The sequence below is a fragment of the Ischnura elegans genome, chromosome 11 (genome assembly GCF_921293095.1).
Source record: "Ischnura elegans chromosome 11, ioIscEleg1.1, whole genome shotgun sequence".
NCBI classification, from domain to species: Eukaryota; Metazoa; Arthropoda; class Insecta; order Odonata; family Coenagrionidae; genus Ischnura; species Ischnura elegans.
Window position 1 is genome coordinate 28,266,202 of NC_060256.1, and position 27,966 is coordinate 28,294,167.

General features: G+C 36.9%; 2 protein-coding genes across 2 annotated transcripts in view; one reads left to right on the forward strand and one right to left on the reverse strand.

The window, feature by feature from the left end:
• The window catches only part of LOC124167803 (zinc finger protein ZPR1), a 32,860-nt gene extending 21,136 nt beyond the window's left edge, over positions 1 to 11,724 (forward strand). Inside the window, exons 6-7 of the mRNA XM_046545832.1 lie at positions 5,392 to 5,652; positions 11,309 to 11,724. Coding sequence (XP_046401788.1) covers positions 5,392 to 5,652; positions 11,309 to 11,482 — 435 coding nt within the window. The 3' untranslated portion in view covers positions 11,483 to 11,724. The remainder of the gene's footprint in view (positions 1 to 5,391; positions 5,653 to 11,308) is intronic.
• On the reverse strand, positions 11,157 to 27,949 carry LOC124167802 (dynein axonemal light chain 1-like). The gene is made up of 5 exons (XM_046545831.1): positions 27,846 to 27,949; positions 27,600 to 27,745; positions 18,431 to 18,542; positions 15,101 to 15,281; positions 11,157 to 11,673 (listed from the first exon to the last, which is right to left on the reverse strand). The coding sequence occupies exons 1-5, from the start codon at positions 27,849 to 27,851 to the stop codon at positions 11,555 to 11,557; spliced, it is 564 nt and encodes a 187-aa protein (XP_046401787.1). The 5' UTR covers positions 27,852 to 27,949; the 3' UTR covers positions 11,157 to 11,554.
• Positions 27,950 to 27,966: the final 17 nt, after the last annotated feature.

Here is a 27,966-nt window from a genome sequence, read left to right on the forward strand (position 1 = left end):
GCGTATGTTGACAGTTGTTTTATACGTTGTTAATTGTGTTTTGATGGTGCAATGTCAAGTTGTGTTGTCAAACGGAAGGTACTTCCTGTCAAGGAAAAAGTGCGGGTGATCAGAGCGGTGGAAAGTGGAAGAAAAATCGCTGAAGTGTGTCGTGAGTTTGGTCTGGTCAATTTTACAGTAGGTTCAATTTTAAAGAATAAAGTCAAAATTTTAACAGCGTTTAAGGAAGACGGAGAAAATGTAAAAAAATAAGAAAGGCGAACATAGTGATGTGGATGAGGCGTTGCTTAAATGGTTTAAGTAATGCCGCAGCGCCAACATTCCTATTAGTGGACGAATTCTTAAAGAAAAAGCGACTGAGTTCGGACAAATGTTCGGTTCTAATTTTACATGTTCAAACGGCTGGCTTGATCGTTTCAAAGCGAGACATTCGATCTCCTTTGCGAAGATTTGCGGCTAAGCAAAAATTGTTGATCAGAACGTTACGAGTGAATGGGTGCAGAAGACGTAGCCAACTCTTAAGAGAAGGTTACAAAGACGAAGACATTTTCAACGGAGATGAAACCGGAATTTTCTTCAAGTTAACTCCGGACAAGACCTTCCAGTTTAAAAATGAAAAGTGTGTTGGTGGAAAGCTTTCCAAGCAGAGAATAACGGCCTTCGTTTGTGCAAACATGACAGGAACTGAAAAAAGAAAGCTTATAGTGATCGGAAAGAGTTTGCACCCTAGATGTTTTTAAAAACATAAAAAAACTACCGTTGAATTACACTGCTAACAAAAAAGCGTGGATGACATCTGCCATATTTGAAGAGTTGAGGAAGTGGGATCAACAGTTATCTTTAAAAAACAGAAAAATTCTTCTTCTAGTTCACAATTGTGCAGCACATCCAAAATTAAATTTAAACAACATAAATCTTGTTTTTTTCCCTGCCAACTGTACAAGTATTCTTCAGCCTATGGACCTAGGCGTCATAAGAAGTTTAAAGTGTCACTACCGGAAATTCTTGTTAAAAAAAATTATTTTTAGCATGGACACCGCCAGGGTTGATTGATTTAAATCGCGATTTAAATCACTTGATTTTTATTTTTAAAAATCAGGTGATTTAAATCATAATGTGATCATATGTTTGATTTTTAAAGAGTCAAGAAAAGGAAGCTGTAAATGCATAATTTTGATTTTTATTTCTTAATTAATACAATGAATCGACAGTTATCAGCACAATGGTGGCTCTTAAATAGAAATGATACCATAGGAATGCATGCAACATGAAAATTTAAAAAAATGGCTTTGGTGAGAATACTAGTGTATCCGTTGAAAAAAATTTGTTTTCTGATTTAACTTCTAAGCGTAGGCACCATATATAGTTGCAATTACAGAATTTTTCTAAAGTTCATATGCTTTAGAACCGCAGAATGTAGCACATTTGATACTTCCAATCGCAATTTTATTTTATGCTGGTGTAATTTTTAATTTGATACCATTGGCATTTCCATAGTTCTCTCCCCTGATTGACTAAATGTTGTATGTATTAAGTTTAGAGTATGTTGCCTCTTATTGTTTCTGCAAACGATCATTCTCCAATATGCTGCCCAAATAGTTAGTTTTGCAAATAACTGAATTTTTGATGAATGGAGAATCATAAAAATCTCATTTAAATCAATAAAATCCGGTTAAATCAATAAAATCCTATTTTAATAAAAAAAATCTACAAAAATGATTTTTTTGAAAAAAATCATGATTTTTATCAACCCTGGACACCGCACAGCCCGTGAACATCTCAATATTGGACGCCATAGAGTTCCTAGACAATTCCTGGAATAATGTATCGCCGATAACCATTTCGAAGTGCTTCCGCAAAGCTCAATTGGGATCTACAGCTTCACTTGAAAATTATGACGAAGATGATGCACTGCCTCTTTCAACGTGGATTGCACAGTTTAATGTTGACCAGAGCAACTTTGAAAATGATATTGATTCATACGCTTCAGTGGATGATCAAGTAGAAACATTCCAAATGTTAAGTGATGCAGAGATCGTCGCAGATGTTCAGAAGAAGGATGCCGAAGATAATCCTGATGAAGATGATGACCAGAGCGCAGAAGACTTCATTTGTCCGTCTGTTCAAGAAGCAATGAAGGCTGCTGAGACTCTCTCCTGGTTCTTTTGCTTCAGGGAAACGACTGCTTCAACACTCAGCGCACTTCAAGACGTTTGTTGCACAACGGAGAGAATTTATATTTCTGAAAGGACCGTTCAAAAGAAGATCACAGATTTTTTTCGACAGTAAAGTAAGATTTTTATTAGGCTATAAAATATTTAATTGTGAATATCATTTTTTATTAACATTTTTTTTATTATACATATGTATTCCAATGTACGAGTAGATTTCAATAAACAGTGTTGTATATAGCAGAACATTTTCGTTTTTACTTTGTCCTTTCACTCAGATTTAAGGCTGCTTTTTTTATAACGTCACTCGGATATAACGTTGAAAATCTTCTGGTCCCTTTAATGATGTTATAACCAAGTTCCACTGTATTGGACGCAATGTTTACGAGTAGGCTCATAAATAGGAGCAATGTGTCAACCACGATACTTTTATAGAACTCCTACTCCCCCTCGATGCCCACCATAAGATTTTAGGCGAACTCTTTTCCTCCAAAGTTGCACCGCCATTTACAATACCCTGCATGACCTCCTTCATATGCTGTATATTCGACACGATGTTTACGAGTTTTTATTGTGTCAGCTACAATATTTTTACTGAACTCTTCCTTCCCCTTGATTCCTATCTCATAAGTTTTTAGACAAACCCTTTCCCTCCAGAGTTGCACTATCATTTACTATTTCACACTTTTGATGGACCGCAGTCAGAAGCGCTGATTTTTTTTGCTGCTTTCGCCAGAATAAATAGTTTTGTTGATAAATTCTTTGCTGTACTTCGTATAAACGAAGTCCATTTGCTCCTGGGGGCCATGTACGATGTTGGTAATTTCAAAAAATTTCGTATTTTCAAAACTTAGTGTTATCGAATAGCGCCATGTATTTACCATAGGCTTTTCACCGGGACCGCAATTTCACTACGTATTATCAAAAACTTTGTAATATCCTGCTTTGTATAATAGAGAGTTTACTGTATTATGGCTCTTATATTGAGCCTAGCCACCATTGCAAAATTGAATTATTTTACTTGAATTGTCACCCTTTCTTTGAAGGAAAGTCACTGATTGCCCTTGAAATGAATAGAATGCACTTAGGTTATCTTCTGTACAGTATGAAATAGTATGTTAAAATAAGACATCAAGGGGACCACCACTTAAAATCCCTTGTGTCAGACTAAGTGCTGTGTATAAATTGCTCTCCACAAACCTCTCAAAAAGGATCAGACAGTCGTTGAAAAACAGTCTCCGCCAGGATTTGAACCAATTCCCATGATTTTTAGTTTGAATAATATCAAAACCAAAAAAGTTCAACATGTTCCTCTTGATGTGACCTACCAGTTGGCCACACCAAATATTCTAGTTGTGCAACAGCGAATTTACTGTTTTTCTTCATATTGAGGATTTAAATCTAGCACCATGAAATTAACGAGGGGAGTGCCTGCTTGGTCCAATGCTTTTCTTACTCTTCATCAATGATCTCCCTAATTACTTGTCTTACTAAAAAAACATTCTTTATGCTGATGACACCTCCATCATCATTACTCAATAATGCTCATACCATAGTTGACTTAACTAATCATGCAATTAAGGAAATGCACCACTGGTGTTGTGTAAACAATCTGATAGTTAATGATCAGAAAGCTGTCTTCCTCCGATTCCTCCAAAAAAAACTTACAAACATGACCTTATCCCTCACATAGATAAAATTTCTCATTCCTCTGATGTTTCTACAACAAAGTTCCCTGGAATCCTAATCTCTGTTTGGGCACCTCATATACAGTTTGTAATTGATTAAATTTCTGTGGGTACTTATGTATATGATCAGGAGGTTGTTTCCTGTAGTTTCTTTTGATACTTAAAGATTTGTTTTTCTGTGCAAAAATCCATCCTCATATTTCTTTTGGCATTTTGTTTTGGGGAACTCATCAGCTGCCAAAAGAGCTTTTTCAGCTCAAAAACAAGCAGTCGAAGCAATACATCAAGTACCTATTAGTACTCCAGGAAAACCTTTCTTTGATAAATCTAGAATTCTCACCCTTCTCTCTTTATATATCCTCACCTGTCCTTGCTTCATTAATGCAAGCCTTTCTCAATGTCCTATCAATTCTAAGTAAAAGCCTGGTTGTACTGTACCATGATCACCTCACCTGTTATAGAAATATCCACTTCAATCAGTACTCCAGCTCTGTCTGTCTTAAAGGTCCCAACCACTCTGCATCTATCATATACAATAATATGCTCGATGAAATAAAAAATAGCACCTCATTTTCTTTGTTTAGAAAGAAATCCAAACTCTTTCTATCTGAAAAATGCTATTATAGTGCTGCGGAATATTTGGGAGATACTTTTTGAATTGAATTTGTTGGAGGTAATCTGGAATCCCCCTGAGTTTCCACGTCCCTGTTATTGGTTGCTCCATGTATCAGCTTTTCTACACTCTTTTAATATTGTGTGTTATTTAATTCAATATTATTTTCGATATTTGAAAACTTGATAATATTCACTTGTCATGTATTTATGTGATTATATTTTGTCCTTCCTTTGGCTTTAGCCATGCAGATGTATGCACTGCCAATGGTCAAATAAATTTATCATAACTATCAAGGAAAATTCATACTTTAATACATACTACTATCGGAGTCAAAATGATGTGCCACTGTACTTTGCAAATTTATATCTGGGCTTGTGCGCTTGCTAAAACAACAAATTATACTTCAAATAGTGTTTCTATTAATTTAATTTTTTCTTTCGGAGGAAATTGTAGGACTAGATAATGTTTAAACATTTTATTAATTGACAATAAACTATGTGTTTTAAAAATATGCCAAAGCCATATTATTTATCTATATTGATGTGTACAACTTATATTGGAAGATGAATATGTAGACTTAGTGGTTTTTCCTAGGTTGAGTTACAAAGTTGCTGAAGTTGACAAAACGGCTAATTTTAGGGTGCGCGGAGTCATTTATAGCACTCGCATGTCTACATTTTTGAATTTTTCATTAAACAAAAAATAAATTGAAATAAGGAATTAAATTATCTTTAAAATTACGTATTATTTGTTGTTTTAACATGCGCACAAGCCGAGATATAAATTTGCAAAGTACAACGGCACATCAATTTGACTCCGATAGTAGGTCAGCATCTTGGCTATAAACTGTTGACCTAGAAATATAGATGTGTCCATCATTGCTGTTTATTTCAAACCTGATTCACTTTTGTTACAGTCGGAAACTTGCCATATATTTATCCCAGAGTTGGATTTAGAAGTTGGTCCAACAACCCTTGGAGGGCGTTTCACCACAATTGAAGGTTTAGTGATGGCAATAAAAGATCAGCTAAAAAAGAATGGCTTCATGGGTGACTCTATGATCCCTGGGGCAAGGAGACGCTACCTTGAGTTTCTGGAGAAGATGGACAAGTTGCTGGAAGGAAGGAAACCTTTTACAATCATACTTGATGATCCTGCAGGAAATAGCTACATTCAGGTAAATAATGTATGACTTACACTTTCTGGGTGGAACATATAATCCCTAGCAGTGCCAACCGGCCGATCTAATGGCCCGAGGGTTGTGTTTGGAGTATGCTGTGAGCTGATCTGGGCAGGTGCTTTTCATTAAAGATTGAAAATTAAATATTTTTACCAAGGTTTGCAGTATGTATAACAACATCGGTGATCATTTTTATTCATAATGTAAGTGTAAGAAGTGCAAATAAAAAAATAGCTATAACACTTCCTTATTGAAATTTTTATTAAAATCATACAACAGAATACTCAAAAAATCCCTGTTATTCTTCATGTGTAATAATTTCAAGAGGGTGGTACTGAAGGCATTAATGAAGCTATCACGGGCATCTCCCAGATTTAAGTGGTCTTATAAATGATTGCATTTCTGTGTCCCAGTCCCACACCATTTTCAGGGCCCAAAGTATCATTTTTTTAAACTTATGTTCAGTTTTCTAATCGTAGTTGCTTTTCATGTTGATTTTTACCTAGTGCCTCTTGTTCTTAATCAAATTGAAGATGTGTGTAGCTACACACATAACTCCAGTTGGTAATAAAGACAAAACCAGTGTTGCAGCTTACACTGTTGCTCTCCAATTTAATCTCCATGGTCTCTTGCACTCAAAGCTACTGTCCACCGAGTTGCAGATTGTGGTTTGACCTTTATATATAGAGGTTAGCTGTGAGATGAGCAGGTTTACTTGTCGGATAAGCAGTCATGTGCAAAAAGTGATGGCATTCTTAGGAAGTATTGGTCTATCCTGGATAATGTGGCATTTATATAAATGATATTGAAACTGGTGAAGATGCTGTGACTTGGTGACAGCAGGCCACTGTTACCCCTTGCATCATCTGGGGTTGATGGTATCAGCTCTAACTCATATGTATGAAGGTCGACACTTATGTTGTTGGCACAACACATTTCACACACGAAGTGGTAATATTTAATGCCTGTAGTACTGTGATGTGGAAGGCAAAGGGAAACCACCACAGTATTATCAGCAGTTGCAACTACTCTATTCATCAGATCTTTGAAGAGTCTATCCTATGATGTAGTCATTTTGTGGAGCAATTGGGTCTTTTCAAAGTAAAATTATGGCCTTTAGTGAGGCTAAGTTCCACCACCACCGATTTTTGTGGATAGGATGCATCTCCGATATTCCGAAATGTTGGCATGTAGAAACCCAATGACCAGGTGTGAAGCTAGATTAACTTTATCGATTGAGGTAAATATTTGTTAAAAGCCATTATTGAAGTTGGGTTTTCCCCAAATACCTATGATGTGAAGAGAGAGAGAGAGCTTCTTGTTCTATGCTTGATATTTGCCCCGACCAAACGGAAAGTCCACCATTTGCTCATGTCAAATGTAAAACTGGGAAACTTATGCGAACAACCGATGCTGCCTGCCTTTCAAGTAACAATTTTGTCTTCTGTTTATCTTCCATAGCATACAAGGTGTGATCAAAAAAAGACCAGACTGATTTTATAACTTTTTTACTTCGACGGATATAGCTTAATCGAACTTGTCACCATCAAAGAATGTGCCTTGGCTGACGACACACCTTTGCCCACATTTCTTCCAGCATTCAAATTCTGACTGGTTAACCACCTTAGGGGTCCTCTTCAGGTCCACCGTACAATAAGTATTAATGTCCGCAATAGAGTTGAGTCGGTGGTCTTTCAAGGTTGATTTTATCTTTGACATCTGGAGAGTAGGGTGGATAAGGGATCATGGAAGTTCTGGTTTTGGCAAAAGCTCTGTCATGATCAGTGTGTGTGAGTGGGCACGTTATCGTGATGGGAATGCCATCATGAGGGATGAATTTTGATGTGACATGTGTCATTCCCAAAATGTCTATCAAAATTGTCTGACAGGATCCAAAACTAATATTCACTTCTTCAGCTACCTCCCTAACAATTAAATGGCAATTTGCCCAGACCAAATTGTTCACCAATTTGAATTGTTTGGGGTCTGTCGATGTGGAAGGCCAGGATGTTCGCGAATCTTCATCTGTCGAGGTTCTGCTGATTTACAACGACTGTACCACTCAAAACGCTGGCTTCGACTCATGTTTTCATTAACAAAGGCTTGCTGAATCATTCCAAATGTCTCCGTAGCATTTGTTCCAACTTTGAAACAAAATTCCACTCACATACCCGACAAATACCGCTGCTGTTGCGTAACAACTCAATGTAAACAATCACAACACCTCTCCCTTATGTTGCAATATGGTGCACTTTGTTTTCGCTTCGATCCATTGAATGGTTTGCACATAGTAAAATCAGTCCGGTCTTTTTTTGATCACACCATGTATTTACTATCGTTTCCGTAAGTCTGTGAGCAGCACTCTCAACTCACCAGTTGAATGAATGGGGCAAAATTCTGGAAAAACTGGGAAGGGTATGCACAAAATGCACAAGAACTGTTGCCCTTGCTGGAAGAGCTTTACGTCACCAAGAGCCAAAGAGGACATTATGCAATGGAGCTAGAATAACCTCAATCAAGCAAGAGAACCAGGTGCCTCAGCTGAAGAAATGTGGAGCTGAGGAACCTTAGGTGTCCCTGCTTGCACTGATTGGAGTTTTAGCCTCTGAGATCATAGTCCTGTAGGCAGCTCTCCCTCTCACCATCCCAAATTCCTATTTAAGCCTGCCTTTTTCGTAGGGAATACTAATTGATGCCAAAGACTTGATTGACTGATGCTGTGGCAGGGTGTATGTTATCAAGGATACCCTGTCACATACAGTCCTAGTTGCTGACTTAAAGGTCTGCAAGCGAGGGTCACAGTCCTTTTGTTGTGTGTGCCAACCCTCGAGAGTTTTTCCAGAATTTTTCCCCATTCATTCAACCAGCGAGTGGAGCATAGGTGCTCAAGAACTTTTGGAAGCGATGGTTCAGTCCTGATTGATACAATCTCCATCATGACTTCAGAGGAAATGATCTCAATGAAGACAGGGATTTAACAGTCAAGAATTCAATATCTTCTCTTGACGGATCTCCCTTTTTTAATTGCATGTACACTTCTTGTCTCTCCATAGAAATGTGCATATGCAGATGATGTTGAAGTCATTATGAGGGCAATATGCAGCCTAAAACTAATATACTCACCAGTTAAAAAATGATTATTTAACGATTTTAATTTCTCCTGATGAATATTACTGATGAATTCTTCTCGGGTTCTCAACCAGGTTAATTGTTGTATAATCCGACATTTTGGAAGAAGACTTGTCTCCCATCTTCAAGGCCATGATACACATTGAAAGTCCAATTTCCCACTGAACTGATACGACCGTTTAGCAAGGATAACAATATGGTTCAAGTGTCGTCCGATTGGCTGTAGGTCTTCTGAAATTCTTCATGTTCTTCCCTTATGTTTTTTATACTGCTGATTACAGGTCTCCATGTATTGCTAAGATGAAAGCCAGTGTTGCGATTGAAATTTTTGGGATTGAGGCAGATCTCGATGGCTTCCTTGATTATGTGGTTCCAGTAACGTTGTGCGTGGCAAAGAATTTTTGCATGTCCCCATCTAATGGCATGGTCATCATTAATTCTGTGTCCCGCCATGGCCGACTTCTCTGGTTGTGCTAATCTGAAATGCCTATGGTGCTCTTTCAGCCTCGTCTCAATCATCCGGCCTATCTCCCCCACATATATTTTACTGCTTTGACAAGGAATCTGATAAACCCCCGGTGTATTCAAGCCAATAGGATCTTTCACCCTCACCAAGCAGTGCCTTAATTTAGGTGGTGGCAGATGGATGCTTTTGATGTTATACCGTCGTAGAATGTGGTGAATTTTACCTGGATGGTTCTGAAATGCTGACTTCCATCACTATAGGACTCGAAGCTCAACGTACCTACATCAAGGTAGTGTTAAGACTAGTGCATCCAGCTGTCTTTTTTCAGTATCATTTGAATGGTATATCTTACCCAGGAATAGACCCATACCACCTAGGAATACCATAATTTTTTTCCATGACTGCTTATTCAATGTGCTCTCTTATATCGTAACTAACCTAAGAGGTTCACTCACCATCCACAACCCAGTGTACGCACTCGGTGGCTTTAAGCGTAGCTGCAAGTTCATGTTTTTTTCTAATAAATAAATTGCATCTTACGAGGGTCATCCGGAAAGTAGTACCCGTTCGTGAAATAAAGACACAAAAGTAAATATTAACAAACATAAAAAAATTTATTTGAAAGAGGATACTTTAAACTACTTCTCAGCATAATCTCCAAGCAAATTAAGGCATTTGTCATAACGTGTGACAAGTTTCTGTATTCCTGCTGCATAGTCCTCCGCCGCCAGCTCATTGAGATACAGGGTCACTCCTTCTTTAAGTTCTTCATCGCTGTCAAATCTTTTTCCCGCCAAAAAGTCTTTAAGCTTTGTAAAGAGATGAAAATCTGAAGGGGCCAAGTCCGGGCTATACGGTGGATGGTCGAAAGTTTCCCATTTGAATTGCTGCAAAAGTTTTCGTGTTATCCCAGCTGCATGAGGCCTGGCATTGTCATGAACGAGAATGACACCAGTAGACAATAGACCTCGCCGCCGATTTTGTATTGCCCGCCGTAATTTCTTTAATGTGTCACAATACGCATTGGCATTAATAGTGTCTCCACGGGCCATAAAATCAATAAGCAATACACCTCGTCGATCCCAGAAAATGGTTGCCATGAGTTTCCTGGTGGACAGAACTGTCTTGAATTTTTTTGGTTTGTTTGGTGAATGAGCATGATGCCACTCCATTGACTGTCGTTTACTCTCAGGTGATGCATAACTAACCCATGTTTCGTCACCAGTAATTATGCGATTCAAGAAAGAGTCTCCTTCATCAGAATAACGTCCCAAAAACGTCAGTGCTGCAGCCATACGCTTGGTTTTGTGCTCATCTGTAAGCATGCGAGGGACCCATCTTGCACAAATTTTTGCATAATGCAGATGGTCTTTAACAATTTCATGAACAATTGTTCGAGAAACATTGGGAAAATGTTCACAGATGTCATCAATTGTGACGCGCCGATCGTTCCTCACGAATTCGTCAACTGAGCTCACCAGTTGGTCTGTAATGACAGACGGTCTCCCCGAACGCTCATCGTCGTGTGTGTTCCCCCTCCCCATGTTGAAGTTGCGACACCACCGCCGAACAGACGACTCGTCCATTACATTGTCTCCATACACCTCCTTTAATTGGCGATGAATATCACATGGGCGAACGTTTCTTGCATTGAGGAATTTAATCACTGCCCTCACTTCACAACTGGCGGCGTTCTCAATTTTTTTAAACATTGTTAACAATCACATAAACAACACAGGCAATGCTAGCGTCACGCAACTTGGCTCAGAGAAGGCAGACAAGCCACTGAAGCTATCTAACCTTGTCCAGCGGCTACTCGCGTCGTCAGCACTTCATGCGACACGAACGGGTACTACTTTCCGGATGACCCTCGTATATTGTGGGTGAAAACTTATGAAAAAAGAAGATTGCAAGATAAATTTATTGCCAATGCTGCATATTAATTCTCTAATCCATTTTTACATGACTTATTATATCAAGTTCTCTTTATAATATTTTGTTAGTTTTTCTTTAGTTCATATTTTTCCATATTGTATGAAGCATTGTCTTCTCTTTCAGAATCTGTTTCACCCTGAGCCAGACCCGAAGCTGAAGATCACTCACTATGAGCGCACATATGAAATGAATGAAGAACTTGGAATAAATGATATGAAAACAGAAAATTATGGGGAGAATGAAACTGATGATCAGTCCAATGATGGTCATAGCAAATCTAATGCTTCAGGAAGCTGATACTAATGCTCTTAATGGTAATTTTTTGTGTTTTAATTTTAAGAGACATTCCTCATGTCTGTCTGTTTGTCATTATTCTTGTGGCAAATCATGAATGCAAGTCACTCCATCAAGCTTTTTCAAACTCGGCAATCTTTTCATTACCTCAGTTCTCCATACTGACTCTTCAATTGCCTCGCATATTGGGTTTCCTGTAAAGTCAATGATTGTTTATGAATAAACATGTCATCATTGATTTCAAATTTGTATGCCATTATTTTGTACTAAATTAGTGAGGAAACAACAAGGATTTTCTTTACATCAATTTTTGCATTTATTGGGGGCCTTACAATCAAACTCCTAATAGCATAGTCTCTTTTCATGTAAGGTCAAGTCTTTCCCCAACAAAAAAAAGGCCATTTCATCAACTAAAATATCCAGCTTCAAAAAAATGCTTATTCTCACTTATAAAAACGTTTTCTACTTTGTGAGTTGTTCTTTAGTGTATGATCTTCAGAGTTCAAGAGATCTATCAGTGACCCATTATTTGAATGTAGGCATGAATGCTAGGGTGTAGCTTATTTTTTTCTCTAGTTTTTAATTTCATTCCATCAACTTAGGTTCTGGGGAGACTAGTCAATTAATAAAAAGTTAGGTCAAATGTTTAACATGTTGGAAGTAACTCAAGCAATTGTATGCCGTAACAATTTATTTCTCCAGTCAACAAATTCAGTTTCTCATTACTCTGTGTCTCCCTTGGGACTTTCCAGCTAGAGCCGAGGGAGCAATTTTCCTTAGTTTAACAGAAGTTTGAGGCATATTTTCATCAACGCAAGAATGGTTTCACCATCTAAATATGTGAAGCACAGGTTAAAAAGCCACTTACCTAAAATTTTGATCGATTCAGGAGTCAATTACAATTGAATTATTTAAAACCTTCGTATTATTGTTACTACTCGAAATGGTGTTAGTGAATTATACTGAATGGCAATATTTGCGAGGATGGAATTATTTAGAATCAATGTATCACAGCACCTTTAAGGTGTTAGCAATGCTTGAATAATTTAAGTTAAAAGGTTAGTACACTCACTTGTCAAAGAGATGCTGAAATCAACCACACATGAGAAAGAATGCATCTCAAACACGTACTTACCAGCAAGCATCTAGATTCATTTATACACTAATAAAACTCTCGCAAAACGTTCTATTCATTCCCACAAGCCAAATAGCAATGTATGTATGTACTTGTGAATGAGTGAATATTCAAACTCAACAATCAACGTAAAAAGGTAAACGAATCTGATTCAAATATCCACTAATATATTTAACTTCAATAATAAGTGGTATCGCAGAGGATAGTTAATTTTCACTGCTAATTAATTTTCTTTCTCAAAGAGTGCTGAAGTCCACAATTATCAAACAAATATACATTCTATAGCCACACCTTAGACTGTATATGTGTGCCCTAACATCATTCTGACTTAATTAAAACTAAATTTTCATAGCTTTCATTCGCAACCTAAGTGTCAATGGTTGAGTCACCCGTACAAATGTACATGCTTATTTATTTACATTCTTTACCTTTTGCACGAAATTGCACCCCAGTGATGCCATGCACTGATAGGGTCTGATTTTGGGCTCGGGAATGGCCTACCTCATATTCATAGTACCAAGCCCTCCCTTATCGAAACCAACTTCCGGGTTGAAGCACTAAGTGATTCAATCTAGTAAGATTTTCATGGAAGCGAAGTGTGAGTTGTTTAAATTTTATAAAAACAGGTTCCAAAATCAACCTTTTCTGCACTCCCTCAGTTATTTTGAGATCAACTTGGACATATTTCACTCTTCTTTGATTGTTGCTGAAATCCATGAGGCTTGTGACTAATAATATTGTTGACAGCCTTGGGAGATATAATTGTTTCATCTGATAAAATGTATATCTTTTGTATCGAGGGCACTGTGTCGTATTCGTCATAGAGGAAAAAAATCTCAGACGAAATTCATGTGTTTCTTATTATATTATCAATTACCCATATCCAATATAGTTTGTTTGTATACACAGATAAAAATAGGGAATACATAAACAGATATAGTAAGACATTCATTAATCCAAAATGTTATCAGATGAATAACCAAATAATATGCCAAGACTATTAATGCACATTTGTGTTTGCTGTTATACATGAAGTAGTAGTAACCAGCCCCCCAGTAGCAAAAATATTAACCCTTTTTGCACTTATTTTTCAAATATCCCATGGGACCTTTGTGACCTAAGAAAGGCATATTGAAATATGTATGTATTCATAAAAAAATTTTCTTAACTACTAATCTGCTTATATCTATCAATATAAACAAACTGTAGGGCAATAAGGCCAATTGGTAGTATGATAAGAAAAATTTGAATTACCTTTAAGATTTTATCCCCTGTGACTAATATGCCACGCTGTCCCCAATAAAAAAGATATACATGTAATGAAATTGTTTTGAAAAATTATGGCCTAATTTCCATTGATTTCGTGTTGTATTCAGCCGGTCTAAAGTAGACTTTTTTTGCTGGAGAATTGGCCATTCAGCATTCATTCTGGCAACTAAACCTTCAGTTTCTAATTTTGCCATAAAAATCTTAAATGAATATTCATAGCCAGAGTGGCTATTCATAAAAGTGGTGAAGCTGTGTGGTATTTCTAGTCCATTGCCTCCAAGCAATGTGAATTCATAATGAGGAGTAGCATGCATTTACTATATTTATACAATACAAAGTATATCATTACAATGATAATTTACTTCTGGGTGGTGGTAAATTCAAGTGAGAGCATTCCCTAGAGAAGTCAACGAGAAACCATATATTTGCATAAAAATAATTCACAATCTATACAAAGAGAACATCTCAATGTGCTCTCTTGGTATTGGGAACATGCTCTGATGATAGCTTTGAAACTTGATGAATTACCTAAGGAGACATTAGCATACAAGAATTCCTGTTCAACTGAAAATTTTCATCTTCCATCTAGCCTGCTGAAACTCGGAACTGACATCAGGAATTCACCCAGCCTGCAGTAACCATGAGTCACAAAAAGCTAGAACCCCAATTACACACACTACCTTGCTCCATCTTTGTTCCTGCCCCTTCTCTGCCCCCTTCGCCTTATGCACCTCATAACTGGGCTTGGTGATACCCCACCAGCCACGTATTCTTCCTGGTCAAATACAGAGGTCCCAGGTATCAGGTTGATGTGGTAGATACATAGTGTGTTAACTTCACACCCTGGCCTGGGTTCAAATTCCAGTAGTGACAGAGAATCATCGGAGGTCATTAAATCCCTATTTTTGCTCGTGTAGAGGACAACTGAAGCAAAACACCACATCCGTTGGATAGGACGTTACGCCATGGTCCCCTTGGCACCGTTCGAAAAGAGGAAGCTAATACTGATTCTGGATTTCTCTCCACCCTTCCTTCCCCCATGCTGTAAATGACCTTAGCTATCAATTTCCTTCTCAAAATACCATAATACATCAGAGAGAGGTTCCTACACTCAAAACAAGAGTCAATGTGTATGTATGAAGAATTTTCACTCCACAGGTTTGCATTGCACACTGCATTGCAGAAAAATTAAACTGTGAATTCCGCTTAGAACTTACCAACAAACAGTATTTCTTCCAGAGCTGGGAGATCTTGCAACTTGTTGAATTCAACCCAATCTTTAACTAAGTTATTCGACATGTAAAGGACTTTCAGTTTCTTTAAGGTTCCAATTCCTCGTAATTTCTCAATCATGTTGTAGGAGATCCACAATTCTTCAAGTGTATCACTAAGAGGCTCCTATTATTTTGATAACAACACGCATTAAGACATCAGTATAACAACACTTGATCTCACAATAAAAAGTTATGGTACTTTTTCTCACAATTTATTTAAGACGATCGGTATCGTCGCAGAGGCGACATCTTAAACCGGTCGTCTTAAATAAATTGTGTGACAAAGTATCATAACTTTTTATTGTTTACAATGGATTTTCACAAATTTAAGACTGAAACAATCGAGTTTACACCTATTTTGTAATTTGTACAGTTTAAAGGCCGTTTTACACGGTACACGGCATTGCGCAGTCTGACGTACGTGTGAAGGCGCAATCAAAATTGCGTCGTGTAAAGCGGTGAATTGCTAGAACACATGCGAGAATGCGTGGATGCGAGACGGCAAAATAGCCCCTGTTCTAATTTCGTTCATGCATTCGCGCAATCCCACGCCATTTTAGAAATTAATGCAGCTCTAACCTGCGCAATTTCGTGTACCGTGTAAAACGGCCTTAAGACTTGTTTCAAAACAATTACTCTTGCTTAGGCTCTAATAAGACTTTTTTATCAATGTTAGACACAGGTGTAAATGACTATGAGATTGTTATATGGTTGAGGCTCTACCTCTTGGCACTTCTTGGGTACCTATTTAATTCCCTTTGACTCCCTCTTGTGCCAAAGGTCAGTTCTGGAAGTTCGTCAATGAAGGTTACCAGGAAGTATGGAACACCTCTAGGGGTGGTGAGGCTAAAGGAATCAAGGTAGGTATTCCAGACCATTGGCATCTTAAAGTCTTTCCATTTATAGATAATGAGATTTGAAAGTAATAACATGAGAAAAACTGAGTTGCTTCCACCAAAAAAGATCACTGTCAGAGAACCACAAGGAATACAACTAGGGAGCATCAAGCAGAAAAATGGCATTAAACTCTTGGATTCCCTGCAATATTAAATTATTTTTGTACGAAACAAAGAGCTGTGGAGAATCCAACTCCAAGGGAGACGAGGTGTGATTGATGTAAGGTTCATGTAAGAGAAATCTTTTCTGAAACTAAGAGACGTAAAATAAGTCTCCTCTTTCTTACTCATAAATAAAGCTATCAACAAAATAAAAAAAGTACTAAAGTGAAAAATTTAGCATGCTGCGATTTGCATATGACGTGACAGAGAGACACCTGAAGAAAATTGTACAAACTATGGAAAACATGATGACTAGATGTACAGCGAAAATCAACACAAAGAGAACAGAAGTAATCTTGATTTCAAGAACAACAATGAACAGGTCAACAATCAAGAACAGGTCTGTCGTAAGGGAGATGAGGCAAGACCAACCTGAAACAAGGAAACCATAAACTTGAGAAGGTGAAGGAGTTCTCCTAATTGGGTACCAGGGTGACCAACAATTGACGAAGGAAGTACTAGGGAGAATAGCCCAAGCAATGAGGACATTCCTTAAAAAGAGGAGTCTTCTCAAAGCTGAGTATGTATATAAGCATTGAAGTTAGGAAGCAATTTATTAGGGCTTTCGTTTGTAGCATACTTCTTTATGGTTAAGAGGCAGGGATGTTCAAAGCAGCAGAGAAGTCAAGGTTGTCTTTCAAAATGTGGTATTATGGAAGAATTATGAAGATCTAGAGGATTGATCCCTCAAGTAGTGCAAATAATAATAAGTAATACAAACAGAAATAAGTTCTACAAAGAATAGAAGTCTTTTCAGAACCTTGGATAGACAAGGGGACAATTTAATCGGCCACATCTCATACGCAAGGGTCAGATGAAAATTATCGTTGAAGGACGGTGGAAGGGAAAAATGGCAGAGGTTGGCCACTAATGAGGTACATAGAGCATGTGATGGTAATATTAAGCTGAAGGATTATGTAGGTGTCAAGAGTTTAGCTGATGGAGAATTGAGTGCTGCATCAAACCAATCTATGGAGTAATGAATGTTGATAATGAGGGTTAGGTTCGTGAGTAAAAAGCTTTTCTAAAATTTCACATGCTATCACAATCAACTGATCGTCCATATATTATGCTACCAGATTTGGCTTAAATGATTGTTAGAAGAAAAGGATACAGCTGAATAGAAATCATAAAATACAAAATAATCGGTACCAAGTATGTGAAATTGAAATGTACCAGGATCAGTTTTATTTGATAATTAAAATGGCAAGCAATTGTTTACATATTCTATCTCTTTAATGAACCAGAATGAGTATGTATACGTTTTGTGCTTCTTGTACAAATCATGACATTCAGTGTCAACCTTTTGTTATTGATTTTTATTGTCAATATAGGTACATTGTGGTTGCATGTAGAACTTCCAATGCGTGTCACAGCGAGTGACTAAGTGATCACCAAACAAATACAATGTTTTATAATTATTACTTTGCACATTAGTATTGATTCTATAGAAATTAAAAGGAACAGCATAATACTACCTACCTATGCGGAAATTCGTGATATACATTTAAAAATGCAGCCAATTAAGTTGATAATGTCAATTGTGATGAAACCTTGTCCAGTACCAATATTACAAAACTTCCAGTGGAAAAGTTACCGATTCTTCAACTTTTGACATGGTACTTGCAATTACAAGAAAAGATTGCAAGGGTTATGATGACCAATATTTGCTTGTGCCCAAGTTTGTATGAGGCTAAGCACCAGCAGTATTTTAATTAGGGATGGACGGATCCAGGATTTTTTTCAGATCCGGATTCTTGATTATCGGAGCCGGATCTTTCGGATTGGATATTTTTGGATCCAAATGCAATTTCAAATTCCTGACACTGAGATTCCCCTGATGATTGTTCAATCTCTTAGGAAGAGTCACACTATCTGCCAGTCATATTTTGCCTTTTTTATTTTCCACGGCTGAAATTCTCCTACGTAACCTCTGTGAGAGCTTTCAAACAAAACAGTTCATGATTAGGACAAGAATTGCATGCGACACGCATTCGAAGATAGAATCGGAACTCTTTCCACCCTTATTGTTGCATTCACTGAAGCTATTATTTAAAATTTCGAATCCAGATCTGATGTCTTCCGCGACTTTGGATCCGATGAAGGGCAATATTCTCGGATGTTTGGATCCGAGGTATCTGATCCGACCATCCCTAATTTTAATTCAAGGTTTTAGCAGTGCATAAGCTTTTATCTGAATGGATCACAAACTTACAAGTCCAGTCAGTGCTTTAATATAATTTCTTCCCAGAGAAAGAATCTTCAAATTTTTCATTCCTCCAAGGCCAGATATTTTATCAATCATATTTGTGGATAGTGATAATTTCCTGAAAAGAGTAATTTTTAGCTGACAGTTTTTTTCCGAATCATAAGACTAAATTATCACTAATAAGTTAACAGCAGCAAGAGAGATAATTTTCCATCCAAAATACAGCGTTGACTTGAAACATTGAAGTTTCCCCTTAACTGATGAGTAATCTTTTCAGATAATTATTATTTATTTTTTGCCAAAAATTGCCAGCACAATATTTTACAGTTTAGTATTTTTTTAAGCAAAATAAAGTATTTTATGAGCAAAATTGTTAATGCTAGGTTGAGGAATATACAGATTAATCTCATTTCGGAGGGGAGGGAGCCCACCATAATATATTTACACCACAATTAGTAATAGGGTGGTTTCCTATTATTCATTAATTGCCTAAATCGAAAGATTATTACTCCTAGAGTGCGAATTTCACTCTTTTAGATTTTTAAATGGCGATATATATTTTTTGCGATTGAATGAAAAGTGAAAAATTCAAGCGCGCAAAAACGTGATTGGCTAAGTATGAATGCTGGGAAAAGCCTGTGTGACATCATTCTGGTCCCCTCTGCTGCCATGTGAGGTGACCTTGGGGCGAGGATATGTGCGCTGCTACGATGCAGGCTGCTAGCAGGTAGCACTTAGCTTAAATAAGGATTATTAATACCTTATCAAACGAAGGAAACTTTCCAACCATAGGCAGTTTTAATAGGTGATTATTAAGAGATGATTCCCTGAGCTCTGTGCCTAATGCATGCATCGATAATCTCAGACGATGTAAAACCCCTATCTACTCAAATAGAATCTAGGTCCCTGTGACGTCACATGGAGTGGCATCACATGGGCGCAACTCTAGCCTTTTTCAAATGAGGGTAAAATTGACAATTAGCATTCATCTAAACTGGGATTTCTAAAACCAAATAATTTGTACATAATGAATACACTAATGGTGGGTAACAAATCGCAATCAATGCCTTTCGTTTTCTTTGATGAAGGAAACTACCCTATTGTGAACATTGACCCTTAGGGTTTGGCTGTCTCTATCTCTAGTACATACCCAGGCTACCTTCAATATCCTTCCATGAAATTCACCAAGCGTAGTTTTAGACAAATCATAGATAAAAAGTTTCCTGGCTTGCTCATTGATGAATCTCTAAGTTGGGACACTCCATTGATTACCTTGCTTCACTGATTTCCTCTGGATGTTAATAGATCAGGAGAAGAATGTACAAGACAAATATAGAGAAAGCCATCAGCTAACATTAAGCACAACTCTACAGCAGATTGAAATACAGCAATGTTGCATGAGGAAATCGTTCCAAATCTGAACAAAGTTTTAAGTTGCAGAAATGGACAGCTAGAATATTTTTATGGCTAGAAAATTAAACAGCTGTCAAGATCTACTAAAAAACCACGTATTACACCCCTTCTATCTTGTTATCTAATAATGTTTGTCAAAAACTTTGAAGCTGGATTACCTTTGAAGACCAATCAAGATTTTCATAACTCACGCTTTCCATGATTCAAGCCGAATGTTGGTATGGTTAAGTGAGGGTAGAGCTCACTCCAGACTCAGCCACAGGTATGTGAATTTTCACATATTCAGGGTTGGGGGGCTAGTTTTTTTCCCAGGCCCACGTCACATTTTGAAGATTTTTTTAAGTGTGTGTGAAGGCTTCACCAGGATTTGAATCTGTGACCCTTCGATCATTAACCAAGTGCTCTACCAACTAGGCTACCAAACTCCGCTACATATCTATAGCTAGCTTTCATCATAGCTTTATAGCTATGATGGAAGAAATAATTCCCAATGTATGGTTACTACTCATAATCTAACCTTGTTCTGGAAAGGACCTATATGTGGGTTGCAAATTATTCAACAATTCACCACTATGACTAAAAAAAAAGAAAAACTTGAGTCTTATAAGACAAAAATGAAGAAATATTTCCTTGATAAATTTTTTAAAAGTGTAAGTGAATTCCTGACCACCATCAACCTGATAATTTTCATGGTCAACATTTATAACAACCTTTATTGTATTCTGTGCTCTTAACTTATTTATTATATTTAACTTATTTATTGATGAATCTTATACGCCCACCAAAATATATACAGGAATATATAGCTGTTAAGTTATGTATCACTAAAAGTACTCGGTAATAACTATAGTTTGGTTAGGTACCTATACCTATAGGTTGGTTATAGCTGAGGGGCCTACATCAAACTAAGGGAGATTAATTTGATTTAAATACGAGCATCACATGATATTTTATACTTAAATATACACAAATAGCAATGTATATGATGGAGTATCATTGCAAGCAGCGATCATGCCCATACACATAGTAATTTACTCTAATACAGAGAGCAGTCTTTCATTTTTTCTTTACATTCCTTATTTTGGAGGGTGTGGGGCCTCCCCCTTTAAAATTTGCTCCTGGTGCTTAGTCTTCTTTTGGAATTATCAGTTTCTTGTTTTTAAAATACAGATACATATTTCCAGAAAAAGGCTGACAGATACTATTTGTGTATTTGAATATTAGATGGAGAGAAACAAGTTTAAAGGAAGAGCTGGGTCACAATTTGTTGAAAACATGGGAAGAAAAAGCAAACTCAGGATGGAGTAACGTCTGGATCTTTGAAAATTAGAAAAATCTCAAAGGGGAGACCTACATTTAAACCGGTCTATACATTAGCCAACTGACCAGGAAATGGTATTTTATTTATAAAATGTTTAAGGTTTTCTCCCATAGTGTATTTCACCTCCAAGCAAAAAAGTAATAAGCCTGGAGGAAGTCGAGAAGTTCAAACATCCTCAGGTTTTTTAGAGAGAGATTCGTCAATGCACTCTTTCAAAATGAATTCTCACTAATTTTTCCAGCTACAACCTTGCTTTTAAAATTTTTTTGCTAGGTCTAACAATTAAGAGAAAACAGCAAGACCTTACAGAGAAACAGGATAACAGAACAAAATATGTATCTGAATCGTGATAAATTATATGCATTTATTTCTTGAAAGTTACAGAGACAGAATGTTTTATAAGCAGTCCTTCCACCCACAGAACAGAAAATATTCCATTAATATACTGATATTAATGTGTTCCTAAGGTTACGCTTTGATTGTGGGCTGACCCCAAAGCAGGGATCTACTGTACACAATTAGCAAAATTCATTTTTCTACATGAGGTTTCCAGCTAAAGAAAAGAAATACTGACACCATAAGGCAATGCATGGGCTATTCCAAATGAAGACATAATTAACCCGGCGGTGGTCGCGTGGGGTGTCCCAGGCACCCCAGCCTTATATAAGCGCTATTTTTTCTTGCAATGGTGACTGCAATGATCTGTAACATCCTCTAGCTGATTTTTTAAGCTGTCTGAGAATACATGTAAAATATTATGATAAAATCAATGGAAGTTTTTAATAAAAATTACTTTTGTCAAAGCTCTGCAGAGTGGGGTGCGCCAGACACCCCACGCGACCGTTCTCGTTACGGTTTGCCGCCTAGTATTCAAAGCCACCTTGAATGTTTTTCATTCATTTTCATTACATTTGATAGCTACTTTTCTGAAACTGGCCATGAAAGTTGTCTTTTTACGTTTACATCAATAAATATTTATTTTTTGCCTAAATTTATGTAAACAAATAGAAAGTTAGTAATTTCTTATAATGTTACAGTAATTTTTTCTCGAAGTGAGCCACGAAAAATCGATCATATATTACTTACAGCACGTTCATTCAGTACCCTATGGATTCCTGCAGTCTTTCTAAAAAAAGGAAATTGCTAATATACTTTGACTTTTGATTGAGAATTTGGATGAGGAATTATTTGTTTCTGACGTCAACTTTTGTAGAAAATGCGATTTTTTAGAAGTAATTTTTTGAAGACTTCGTTCAATTACGTTAGTGCAGTAGTTATTAAAAAAAAGGCATTATTTACATGTTTATGTGAATTTACCACTGAAGGTTGGCCTTATAATAGTTACATTCATCGTTTTCAATTCATACTAGATGCCAGCTACCTCTAGAGTAAAAGAAAGTCTTTGCCTTTTGAATGAATCTATGAGTGAAGAAAATTGATTCTGATGAAAAAGAAGACCGGTGTCATATAGCTGCGCATGAAACTTACACTGAACAACAGTGCAGGGATGATGAGCTTTTGTAAAAGGGAAGGGAGCTTATGTACGTTGGGAAGTATGGAGTTGCAACGTGTAATATGCAGGGATCAAGACCAAACATAAAAACATAAAATTGTAGCAGTGTTACCGAGAGGAGGGGACTTATTGGCAAAATAAATTGGATTCGAAACACGAATGGTTTGTTTTTGTATGATGTCCATTGAAAGAATGGCAGAGAAAATTCTAAATTGCACTAATATACAGGTAGAGAAAGTCACTAAAAATTATTCTCGTAAGAGAGATAGTGAAACAGACAGGAAAGACTTAGTGTTCCTGAATAGTATTTTACTTTTAGCCAGGGCAAATAAAACTGAGCAACAGAATTTTTTATTGTTTTGGAACCACAGTGGATTAGGAGTGGAAATATGTTATTCCTCCATGAGCCATAACATATTTCTCTTTTCCCCTTTATCTTTTCGTTTCGAAAACGTGACTGCTAGAGTAGAGAAAATGAAAAGTGGCAAAATTGGCACAAAGTAGAGATGTATTTGAGATGTTTGCTCGCAATACACGGCAACATAATAGAATTGGGCCATGAAAAAAAGGTGATGAGCAATTGACTCCTTTTCAAAGAAGATGTTCATATAGGCAATATTTACCTTCCAAACCCGAAAAATATGGCATCAAAATTTTTGCATTGGCAAATTCGATTGTATTTGAAAATGTACCTACTCAGGGTGGCAACCAGAGGGTCCATTTTTTGTTGCGAGAACAGCACGCAAAAAATAAAAGAGATTTAGCACTGAAAGTCGTATATGTAAAAGAAAGAAGAAAATAGCAGCTTACTTTGGTTTAGGAAGAAAAAAGCTCTAGTTTCCTGCGTCGTAAAATGGTCAAAGAATGTAATTTTTACGTCAACAATTCACACAGCCATTTCTGTCAATGAATCTAAGACGAACAGATAAAAAAGAAAACCGGAAATATTGACCTTTTATAACTGCACTGAAGGTCTAGCCACATTAGACAAAATAGGCAGCACCTATCATACAAACAGAAACATCAGGAGATGGTCCATGGCCATTTTTTTTCATTTGCCAAACACTGCTGACATCAGTGCATTTGTTATACCTAGGTATTCCGATTCACTATCACACTGCAAAGAAGTTTTCTTCGTGAGATAACTCGATCGTTAACTTTTCCATACAGTAATTAGATCGATATTGAACATGACCTCTAGAGACTTGAAAAATAGAGGAATATGCGTAAAATGAGCCTGAGAAAAGGATGAGGAGAAAAAAAAGAAAAAAGTTGGAAGATGTGTTTTTTCCAACAGATATAAAAACAAAAATATACTGTGCACTGTGTCAGAAACTAATGTGTGGTACACTTTTGCTAAAAATTTTGAGAAGTGATTAGAAGCAAATAAATAATTTACATGATTTATTTTCTTCATTCTTTAGATTCAATAAAACTTTTCAATAGCGCGAAATTGAACTCCAGTTGAGGACTACATATTTGTTAGTTTACCTTCCAATGCTGTATATAATTTGTAACAGGAGTATTTCAATAGTTATAAGTGACCGTAATATCATCGTCAATTTTTCCTCAAGAATACATTTTGGGAAATCGATTCAATATCGATCAGTAAATTAATTCAGTACATTTATTAGTATTTACGTAAGGAAAATAGAGGTCGACGCAAAAAATATGATGAGATACAGTGATTGGTGTTTATAAAAGTATATGCCATGTATTTATATCTCAACAATTCAACTGTGTTCTTTGGCTGAAACAAAACAAATTGGCAAATTTTCCGGAGGAGCTGGGACTGCCTTCTGGAAAATAGGGTATTCAAAAATATTTTCTTAAAAAAATAAAAGTTGAATTTATGGTTTGAAATATATAGTATAGTCATTCCTAAATAAACAAAGAATACGTCGAGATGTGAAATTTTTAAATAAAATATACTATTTGAAAGAAATTGAATAACATCTTTTGGGGTGTCAGAGACACCCCACGCGACCGTTTATGTTCGGAAAATGGGCGCCTACCGCCGGGTTAAAGAATTTTAGTCAATAATCAGAAGAAAAAATGTTTTCTTTCTTAACCTAAATGCCATGCAAATGACAATGGAAGGAAGACGAGGAAGTATGGATTTGTAAATTAAATTAAAACTGGAGACAAGCGATGTAATTTTACAGAAAACTTATGTTATTTGAAGCCAATAACTAGTTTTAACACATAAATTAAAGAGGATTTATGCAGATGAGGCCAGGTAATGAAAGAAGATTGCAAATAGACTTATTTTAGTGAAGCAAAGATTTAGAATCCATCTGAAAGACTGCAAAAGCTAATTAGTTATTTACAGCAATTAGTATCTTGCGATGCTGATAGGCTATCTAAAAATGGAGGTCCGGGGGTCCAGGCCCCCCAAAATATAAAACACAATTTATTTTTTTAAAAAGGAAAACAAAATATTGAAAAATCATGAATTTACAGAAGATTTCTTAGACAAATAAAGTTTTTTTCGATTATGAAAAGTGTTAAAATTAGTTTAAGACCCTGTTTTTTCAAAAATTTTCCAACCTGGCTTTGGACCCTCTCCTACACCTCCTTTATTTTTTCCATGCACTTTAAAAAGCTTGGGAAACAGTAGACAGCCTAGTATCCTAGCAAAATAAGACAGCCTAGTCTCCTAGCAACAGTAGGCAGCCTCAGGCAAATAGCCAGGAATTAAGGCTAGGGGGGGAGGTTAGGAGCAACTAATATTGGGGAGTATGAAATATGGTGCGGGTGCCCTCCCCAGAAATTTTTTAAGATAAATGGTTCAAAATGGCGAGTTTTACGGCTTTCTGAGGGATATTTTTATTGATCCTTACACTATTCTATACTTAATATTTATCCAATTACGTAAAATCGATTCAATTTTAAAATTCCTCTGAGTTCTGGGAGGGGTTTTATTCCCCAACCCCCCCCCCCCTCGCTGTGCCACTAAACAGCCTAATCTCCTAGCAACAGTAGACAGCCTAGTCCACCATCCTGGGGCAGATTCAGCATCAAATTCGGGATGGGGTCATGACCTAGATGCAGGGAGTATGAAACACCACCTGGGAGATAGGGACGTCCTCCCATGTAAAATTTGTTTTAGGGAGTACTAGCTACACTCTATGACAAATACAACTCATACTTCTCTCACATTTAAGACTAGTAGCTATGCATGGACAGAGTGAGGTGGAGATGACTTTGGTGTTTGGGACCTGCCAGTGAAGGGTAGAAAAGCTGCTGATGATGATGAGCCATGCATTTGCATATAGGTACACTCCCTTTTCTGCTTAAAAAGAATAGAAAATCTATTAAACTCAAAAAAATTAAAACTTTTTCATCAAATTTGGGGGAGTCACGACCCCTTTGACCCCCCACTAAATCTGCCTCTACTCCCACCTTGAATAATGCTTGCACACCAGATTCTCTACTGGTATCCCTTACTACTGCAGTACGGGCCATAAACATATTATGAATGTGTGGCCCATTGCGCATGATGTACAAACCTTTTTTCTTGAGAATATCTATTTACTTTAACTTGATACTCCAGTAATGCTTTTTTGAAATCCATAAAACAACCATACTGGTTCGCGCTAATATAAGTTCCTCCTCACTTGGGCCCTAATTACAGCAACTGCTGACTTTCCCTTCCTAAATTCAAACTGATGTTTGCCCAAATGATTGAATGTCCCTGTCTCCATTCGTAATAATTCTCATTAACACATTCGCCACATGCAAAAATTAGGTTCAGAATCCCCACTCCCCACATTTTTAGCTTTCTTCTTTTATGGCAGCAAAATTGCATCTGTATTCATGGCATCCTAAAGCTATGACCCCTTCCTTAGTATTCCTAGAGCTCAAGAAGTACCTTTTGTACCCAGCCTTCCTAATTTCTTTAGAAGCTCCGATGAAATAATTTCCAAAAATCTTTCTTTGCCTTCATATCCCGGAGGGCTCTGTTTCTGCATCTAAAATCTCTTGTTCGATCATTATATAATCATCCACTGCACTTTATTAAGCGCGGTGGATGAGGATAATGTCGAAATAATTCCTTTTCGTTGCTCAATCTCTCTAGCCTGCTGTTGCGATCCATCACCATACAGGGGTGCAGCTAAGAATTAAAGCTAGGGGGGGTTTCAGGAGCAACTAATACTTTGGGGTATGGGGGTATTGCATACCTGCCAGGGTAAGTGGGAGTTGTATAGGGGTCCCTCCTTCGGAAAATTTTAAGACTAATGGTTCAAAATGACTAGTTTTACTACTTTATGAGAGATATTTGATTCATCCTAACACTATTATACAAGTAATACTAATACATTTAGTAAAATTGATTAAACTTAAAAATTTATCTGAGCTATGGGGGGGTTTCATCCCCCAAAACCCCCTCCTCGCTGCGCCACTGTCACCATACATTTCTCCCAGCCACTCAGAATCTATTCTGGCTCTATGTATAATTAATTTGCAATGTGATGAGTTACTGATTAATAGTTACTCATCTTTAAAAGGATATCAGGAAAATTATTAAAAATTAAGCAAAGTAACTCCTTTGAAAATGGAGAATCGTATGAGAAATATGAAGAATCGAAAAGAATCACATTAACTGCAGCTATTGACTTTAGCAAACAACCCATAAGTAAAAAGTATGATAAACACCACGCACAATACATATGGTTAATATATGACATGAGATACGCTTAGAGGTAATCTGGGCGCACCCTTAGGGTTGAGTGTAACCAGTTGTGTTACCTTCCATCACACCTAATACTTGTTACGTCGCAATCATTAAAATGTTAACTTCGAAATTAATTGTAACGATATCACACCGATTAAAGTAAAATAATATCCAGAGTGCGTCTGATTATCAAACCGCATCGTGGAAAAAGACAGTGTGAGAATAGCAATTCGAAGCAAAGTATACGTACTGACATTTCGATAGTTGACTCAATGAATTATCCATCTTTTCAATTGGAGGCCATTGAAAGTAAATTAACACTTCCAATGCCTCCGATGCCGGAGTCCCATGAATGTCTTCCCAATTCTTTATAGCTTCTTTTATCGTCGTTCCTTTCTACATTTTGGTGATGCAAGAATTAGTTTTAATCAACTAACTACCGCATAGTATACCAAAATGCAATATTACGTGGCTGACTAGAGTTATGATAACTTACTCCCATGATGACAATAGCGATTTTGAGAGATATTAGAGTTGTATGTTCAGAGGATTCACAAATGTCTCACGCACTTGTTTACACGGTTTCTATGGTTACTTGAAATTTCTATCCTCCCAGC

Excerpts from the sequence above, each read along its gene's own strand:
- LOC124167802 (XM_046545831.1), bottom strand. Across the intron at positions 18,543-27,599 it reads AGTCAACTATCGAAATGTCA|GAAATTATCACTATCCACAA; the intron begins GTACGTATACTT and ends TACTCTTTTCAG. Across the intron at positions 15,282-18,430 it reads TTAAAGCACTGACTGGACTT|GAGCCTCTTAGTGATACACT; the intron begins GTAAGTTTGTGA and ends TCAAAATAATAG.